At 37.8% G+C, this 8,465-nt stretch overlaps 1 protein-coding gene across 1 annotated transcript in view; it reads left to right on the forward strand.

The window, feature by feature from the left end:
* Positions 1 to 202: 202 nt before the first annotated feature.
* LOC103146340 (activin receptor type-2B) overlaps positions 203 to 8,465 on the forward strand; it is a 23,774-nt gene continuing 15,511 nt past the window's right edge. The window contains exons 1-2 of the mRNA XM_007564208.2: positions 203 to 1,313; positions 6,587 to 6,794. Coding sequence (XP_007564270.1) covers positions 1,262 to 1,313; positions 6,587 to 6,794 — 260 coding nt within the window. The 5' untranslated portion in view covers positions 203 to 1,261. The remainder of the gene's footprint in view (positions 1,314 to 6,586; positions 6,795 to 8,465) is intronic.

Below are 8,465 nucleotides of genomic sequence, written 5' to 3' on the forward strand. Positions count from 1 at the left end.
GTACAAAAGGAGCAAAATGGATACAAACTGACAAACAGGAAAACTTAATTGAAGTTGCATCGTTGTTGTGCCTTAATATCATCAATCCAAACCACGAACAGGAACTGGTAAGACTTTTTTATTAGGTATGATCTTTATAACAGCAGATTTTGCAAAACAGGAAATTGACAAAGACTTGACTGCACAACTGTGTTCCTATTGTTAAGGTAGCTGTGGAAGAGAGAGAAAAAAAAGCATTATAGTGACTTTAACAACATTATAATGCTTATTTTCCTCAGATAAAATCATCATTTGGCTTAGAATTGGGTACCACCTTTCATCTAATTTTGATTGATTGATTTACCAAAAAGTCTGACCAGTAAAAGTCAAAAAACATAATTCAAATTTTGTTACAGACAAAAATATTCTAGCCCAGAAGCTTAAGCATTGTTTTAATTAAGAAATGATTATGTAGGTATTTCCTAATTATGAACAAAATATAAAAGCGTAAAAACTATCACAACCAACCGCGGTCTCCCTTAAACATTAATAAAAAAAAAATAAAACATTTAGGCGTAAGAACTCAAAAGTACAGTGAAAATCCTCACATTGATAAAAGAAAGTCCAAATCCCCTATCGCTCGCCGATATAAATACACCGGAACTCACATTCCTCTTCGGCGCCACTATTCAGCCTGAGTGTGTAAAGAAAAGGTGATAATCATCGACAGGACGTCGGAATAAAGTCAAAATTTGAAGATATGTTTTTTATTAATCCGCGGTGTCGCGTTAACGTCACTCTGTGGCTGCCTGAGTTCCCCCTTTGTGTTTACACATCCGGGTTTCCCTGTTTGCAGCCCATTCCCCATTTAGAAGCCATTTTGGACACAGATCAGTAACATGCATGTAAACCCCCGACCGACCTCCCCGACGCAGCGGTGCTACTATTCCAGCGAATAACCTCAAAAAACAGCGTCCTGACATCGATTCGGACGCTTCAACTGCTTCGTGGAGCCGTTTCCGATGCGTAATGCGGCACCTTTTCGCGGACTAACACCCCGGCAGTCAATTAATCGCTCCTTTTCTTTGCAACATTGTTGCAGCGTCGCGGCTATTGATACGCGTTGTGGTGGTGGTGGAGGAGGTGGTGGTGGTTAGGCTGCTGGAGGGACTGGAGAGGCCTGTGGTCGGTTTGATCCTGGACTGATGTTTTTGGCCAACCTGAGTTTTAATGTTCGCGAAAGAAAGAGGACGAAATTTCTGTCCTGTATTTAAAGCGGAACATGTCTTTTTCATGGCTGACTTGCTCACTTCTTCTGGGAACTTTGTGCGCAGGTAAGCAGCTGTTATTTTCTGTTTTGTTGTTGTTGGTGAACATGCAAAGGTTTCCCTTCGACAAAGATCGTAATTGTCTGAAATGTCGACCCTCGGTTAAACTTTACTGGCACTGCCATTCAGCCGGGATTTAAATCTTTGTCATAATCTTCTTTGACCGCTACTCTAATTTTCTCTCTTGAAATGTTTTTACTAAAAGGTGCATCTTTATTTCACCCAAAGCTTAAAATACACGTAACACGATAGTTCTGTGTTAAGAAGTTGAACAAATTTCCAAAATTAAAACTGTTGCTCGCCTTCCTCAACGGTGGCAGGAATAGAAGGCAGCAGCTGCATCAACATCCTGAAACCTTATACACTATAAAAAAGAACTTTGGTGGGTATTGCATTTTACCCGTGGACATTTGTCTGTTTTATTCAAGAATATTAATTGTGAAATCTTAAATTCTAACATTCGCTACTTTTAATTTGGTAATAAATCCTACATTTGTTTTATTCACTATGGATTAGCCGTCCTTCTTACCATTTTTATAGTCCTGCATTGAATTTATCTAATTCTACTTACATTTTCTATGTAGAAATAAATCATTGCAATTCTGTGCACTTGGCTTGTTGAAAAGTATTCCATGTCCTGTTCAGTCTAAAGAGCTGATTATAAGTATTGATCAAACCAAAACAAGTTTAATCAACCTGCTGTTAGCAGATATTTATTGGAGTATGTGAGCAGATTATATGATGCTACTTTTTTTTTTATTATCAGCAGTTGAACATTCAAATACCAATTGTCCCCTTGGTGAGTACAAATTGATGCACACATTTCCCCAGTGGGAGCTATAATACTTTTTCTATTGGTGAAGAAAACAAACTTGTAATTTTTTTTATTGCATTTTTAAATATAGTTAGATTCTGTTGTCTGGATTCCTTGTCTCAGTTCACAAACTGGGCGAATACGGCTCATTCTGATTTAGTAGCAGTGCTAATGCTAAAGTCAAACTTGCTAGCAAGCTGAGCTTTCACATGGCATCTTGGTAACAAAAAAGACAATGGTGTGACAAAAGAAATAATTTCTTGTGAAAGAGAAGGAAAAGTTTTGGTTGAAATTATAACCTAAATGTTGTAATTTTAGGGTAGTTTGTTGTCTCTTAATTTACTTTGATAGCTATGCAATGTTATGATCCATAGTCACAAAACAATTGACTTCTACTCCTTTTAAGTGAAACATCACCTTCTTTAATACGAAATATTTATTCATAATTGAAAACTGTGTCAAACAGTACTATATGTTAAACAAAAAAATCGGATATTTTTCAATGTAAAGTTTAATGCTACATTTAAACAATGAGATGAAAACAAGTTCCATAGTTTGATAAAAACCAGACATTTTGTGGACTAATTAGGCATATGCTCATATGCAAACCTATTGAAAACCTCATTTTTAAGCCTTTTAAAGCTGTCAGCTTATACATATTTCCAAACAAAGAGTTCACCAAAAAAGTCTGTTATTGTAATAGATTGAAAAACTTAACTCATTCTCCAGATTTTATGCCTCATTGTCAGTTAAATGTTTCTTTTTTTTTTTGCATGGAAATACAAACTGTACAATCAAAATGATCTTTACCATCATTCATTTGAACTAAATTAAATTAGTTGGTTATGTACCTTTTTAACAATATGCTAGTATTGACATAATTCCCGTAGTGAAATCAAAATCCAATTTTTAATGGTTAAATCTAACATTATGAGTGTCGTTTTCCATCTCTTGTCTTCATTTCTGTTCTGACTACGGCCTGTGCGCGAACCTGTGAAAAACACTTCTGTCAGGATTTCATTTATTTATTGTTCTTTGGTAAATCTGTGTTATTTGATCAACACAGAGAGCAGCTGATTTAGAGGGGAATTATTTTGGGCTCTGAAGTTACCATTACACACCCTTGGAACCATGTGAACCAAGCATGGATGATTGTTTGTTTCTCCCTCTGTTGTTTAGTGAGTTTTTGTGGCCGTTCGCTTATCAAATATACCCCTCTTGCCCCACTTGTGAATACATTATTCTGCCTCAGCTTAAGCTCAACAGATACATTTTTATGATCAACACATTTCTCCTAGGGTTTTTTTTTTTTTCTACAGCTGGTGTAGAAGCTGTTTTAGAGATTTAACTATCTCTGCCCCTAATACCTCCATGGCTTATAGACCGGGGCATGAAGAGTAGGAAGGATATATTAAGTAAGCTGCTTCTCCAGAATTCATGTTTGTGGTATAAAAACCCAGTAAAGTGGCAGAGGGGGAGGGAGGATTCGGGGGGAATGATCTTGTAGTAAAAGTCCTCTTGGATCACGTGAGCACAGATATCAGAAATGCCATCTCGGCTCAGTGGAGCATTGAGCATCACTGCTGTAAAAAGAGTGTAAATGAATGCGTCTGCTTGGCTTTAATATCTTTTCTTCTGTCCCTCCTGTGTAATGAGCATGGTGTTTGGTCATTTCATGCATCCCCTGTATGATGGAATAAAGTCTATTGTGTGCTGCTGGACAGCTAAATGTGTGAATGTGTGTGTGTGTGAGAGTGAGTGTGTGTGTAATGGGTTGGTGGGGGTGAAGTTGGGGGATGGGCAGGCTCCTATAGGCAGGGATTTAAAGAGACAGGCTCTATTTTTTCCCTCTGAACAAAGATTGAGCCTGAATGTCCAAGCTATATTTTGACTGACGTTCACAACATGTCATCTGCTTCTGTACGCTGTGTGTTGAGTGTGTGTCCAACATCAGAGTCTGTAGGGACATTATCTACAGCTTTCTATTGTTGCATTTAGAGATTGGCTGCTCTTATCACATTTCAGCTGAGGTAACGAGAGCATTTATTTTAGAAACATGCCATTTAAAGACCACATTATCTGTCCTTACAAACACCATTGCATTTTTACTTGGTGCCTTCTAAAAGTATTCACCCCCTTTAAATCTTTTCACGTTGTAACCTGAAAATTTTGTGTATTTTATTGTCGTTTATGTGATGCACATGGTAGTGTTTAACGGAAGGTGGAGGGAAAATTTCATTTTTAAAATGTGTAGTGCATAAAAAAGTATGACATTCATTATTCATTTAGCCTCTTTGCTCTGCCACACCTAAATAAAATTTAGAACTAATGAGGAAATGGAGTCAATTTTGGTATAAATAAAGCTGCTCTGTGACCATTAAGACCAAGCAACACAGCTGCCAGATCAGGGAGAAAATTTCTACTGTAGGATTGTTTAATAAAGGAAACATACCGATCTTTGAATTAGAGCAACACGTTATATCAAATTATGATCCTCATTGCAGTATCACATTTGCAAAGAATAGTTTTGAATATCTTTAATACATTTGGCCAGTTGAATGTGCCTTTAATGGCCATATTGAATGTGGCTGAGGTTCTCATGGATAAAGTGACATGTCAAAATTTTGGCTCAGAAACATATCAAGTTATAAGGATTACCAATCAATAAAAATAAATAATAAGGTTTTTTGTTTTAAATATCTGAAATACTGCTAAACTTTTGACGTGACGTTTTCTGTTTACTTCACAATTTCCTCTTGAGTTGCTGCACTCATTTTCTCCTTTCACTCCACTTCGTTTTTTTAAACTATTAAGTAGTTAAGATGCACAGTGACCAAACTTGAAACTGCTGTTGCATAAGTTACTCAGCAGGTTGTTGCTAGGTAACCAAATTGAGAGAGTTAATTGATGCCACCTGCCTTACTGTGCGATTCTGGATCAGAGTTCAGTGAAATTATTGAACATTCTGTCAGACGTATTTTCTATTGATATTGATCAAATGTCTATTGCAATATATGTGTTATTGATTTATTGCCCAGCCCTAGTTCCTCAATATCATTGGATTTTTTTTTTCTTTTCTTTTGGGACATTGGATCGCCAGTGAATATTTCCCTGCCGTCCTGTGATAATCTCATGATACACTATTTATCCACGGTCATCCATCAAAACCGACAGGCTGGGAAAAGTAAAACTTTAACAGAGAACTGGCCAAGAAGACAAGAACTCAGGAGGAGTAGGAGAGTCTGTTGCCAAATACGTACACCAAAAAAAAGTAAAAGTTGATTCTGGAAAGTATTCGCTCAAGATGTCTGAATACAGATGCATGCCACATCTACACATTTTGCAAAGTTTTGTAGCATTTTCTGCACACTAACTTCAGGATGACACAGGGACACCTCTATAAGACCAATTTTAACTGAGGTTGCACATATGTGCTTTACAGGATTTTTTGCCCACACAATATATTTATATATATTTTTTTCAGATGCATAATGTCGTTTTGCAAATTAACACAAAGCTTTAGCCTGTTATAGCCGCCGGAGAGAAACTTGACGTGTGAATCAAACATAAACCGGAGATGCGCTTTTATTTTTGAAAAGAGAGCGCCATAACTTGTACTGTCGCGCACATTAAAATCGAGTGCAGGCTGGCTTTACTGGGCTAAGAAAGAGGAGGCTAGCTTTATCCCACTGATGGATGGGGTTTCCGATGCTGGCTGTCGGCTTCTAAACACTTCTGTTAATGCTAACATTACTGTGGGAGCGCTAACGATGTCATTTAAAATATTAGTTGCCTCTGTGAGTCGCTGCCGCTCAGCTATTTTTCTGTCCGTGAAAACCCGCCTACTCCTGCCTGGCTGGGGTCCAATCAGAAACTGAAATTTTAAGTTAACTTCCGTTGCAATCAAACTCTTTGAGAGAGTTTGACTGTGAATGTAAGAGAGTTTGACTGTGAATGTAAGAGAGTTTGACTGTGAATGTAAGAGAGTTTGACTGTGAATGTAAGAGAGTTTGTAAGTTTTGGCCCATGGGGCCTCTCACAAATGATAACAAAGTTCACTGAGTGAATACTTTAGAACATTACAGTAGGAGTAGTGTTGGACTGTATGCTAGGTTTCTATACAACAGCAGGCAGATCATTGTTCTATAGCTAATTAAATTTGATAATTTCTCTGAGCATTTAGCTTTTTTCTTCTCTAAATAGATCATTTAGTCAATGGGATTATGCTGAGCCAGTATTCAGCAACATTTTCTTAGCCCAGAGGAACTTCTTTTTTTTCTTTCTTCATTTTTACCACAGAGAGCTCCCAAAACTGGCTACGTGCCAGAGAGATGATCGTCTCTGCTCCACGATGTTTCGTTTGTAGCGCAGAGCGAACCCCGTGTCATTTGTCTCTGCTCCCCCCCCCCGCTGCGTTTCAGTTCATTGCGATGCATTGCTGACCAAGGCTTTCTGTCCACATCAGGGTACAGTCTGGGAGAGGTGGAGACCCGAGAATGTGTGTACTACAACGATAACTGGCGAACAGAGCGGACCAACCAGAGTGGATTTGAGCGCTGCGAGGGGGAAAAGGACAAGCGGCTGCACTGCTACGCCTCCTGGCTCAACTCCTCAGGGACCATCAAGCTGGTGAAGAAAGGCTGCTGGCTGGATGACTTCAACTGCTATGACAGGTCAGGTCAACACATTTGCATTTTTATTGTGGGGTGTCTGAGTTTTACCCAAATCAGCAGACAGCTGGGGCAGCAGAGTGAGCATCTCCAGAATCCACATTTGGTCTGGGGGAAGTTGTCCTAACTCTATTGTTCAAACATTACGAACAGACGTCGATAGTTTCATAACAAATACAGATTTTTAGCTGGGAAGTTTCTATCTCTTTAAGCTTTGACATACACTTGTGTTGTGTTTCCAACATGTTTAAAATGCAGCTTGACTTGTTTTTTTTTTTTTGTAAATTTGCAAAGATGTAACAGCCCAAATCATTAAAAGATCAATTCTGTCAGCTCAATATTAAAAACTCTGAGAACGTTTAAATCATTCTTGCTCAATTATGAGACTCGTAAAAATTATAGAATATGTGAATCACTTTTAAAAGTGGGCAGTATTTTTGTTTTAGATGCTCTGTAAACAACACATCTCCCTCCTATTTCTGCCTTTGAATAATTTGACGTTATAACCTTATAGAGAATGGCTCTGTTCTCTCAGCCAATCACTCCAGATTTTAGTGAGATGGGAGAACTATTGGCTACAAATTACATGAAATCCTTGTTGCTCTGGTACATTAGCTTGATTTTAACATGTTGTTAATTACATTAAAATTACAAAGCCTTATTAAAGTAACTCTTTCCAGGTTGTTCTTCCAGCCCCTATTGAAGCTAGGCCTTAGCATGCATGCATTTCTCACACTGTGACAGGTTTTTTTTAATCAGTAAAGTAACAGTTATTCCTATTGTTTAAAAGCTGATACACTGACTATTACAGGTTACCAAAAAAGTCATTTCATTTTGATGCAGTAGGCTGCTCAAAGCAGTGTTTCTTTAATAAGAGTAAGGTATGGCACTTCTTTAGCTTCTATATCTCAGCTCTCACGTTTGTCTCGTTAGTAAGGTCAAAGTTATTCCTGTTTCCACCCCAAATTCAGACAAAACTCCAGTCACTCTGACACTTAGTTTTTTTTTTTTTATTGAAAAACCTTTTACATGAAAAATACCCAGGATAGGCTGAAAATCAGTTGGGTTACTGAAACAGAGAGTTTTAAAACAATCTTTCTATACCTTCATATATATTGCTTAGTTCAACTAAAACAATGTTTTTCATTCCAAAGGGAATTTGCACAACACAAATAATCTGTCCAGAACACAGTATGCTAAACGGTAAAACATAGTTTAATGAAATCTGGAGGAATTTTAAAAATCGAGTTCCTCGATTCATTTGATGAATCGTTGCAGTCCTAGTTTGAACTTCCGACCCCCTTTCTCTGCTCTTTGGTCTTCTCTGCATCCATGAAGCCTCCTTTTCAACTCCTCTGGGATTTGGGGCTGTAGTTTTTTGAGATGCTAATCAGCCGCTCCCAGTTGTGAAAACAATACATTGTTGCTATGGTTACACATCATAACAACTGTCAGAAAAGTAAAAGAGATGAGAGCAAAATTACAACAAGCTGCACAGCATTCAAAAACTGAGAGAAGAACTGTCCAAACATTTATAACTGTAGCTAACCTTTACGTAACTGCTCCGTTATCTAAATCGTGATCTAAAACATGTGGGTAACACTTTATTTGAAGGGGGTTGAATAAGACTGTCACGACACTGTCATAAACATGACATAACACATGTCATGAACA

This window comes from Poecilia formosa, unplaced genomic scaffold, assembly GCF_000485575.1.
Source record: "Poecilia formosa unplaced genomic scaffold, Poecilia_formosa-5.1.2 Scaffold156, whole genome shotgun sequence".
Classification (NCBI taxonomy): Eukaryota; Metazoa; Chordata; class Actinopteri; order Cyprinodontiformes; family Poeciliidae; genus Poecilia; species Poecilia formosa.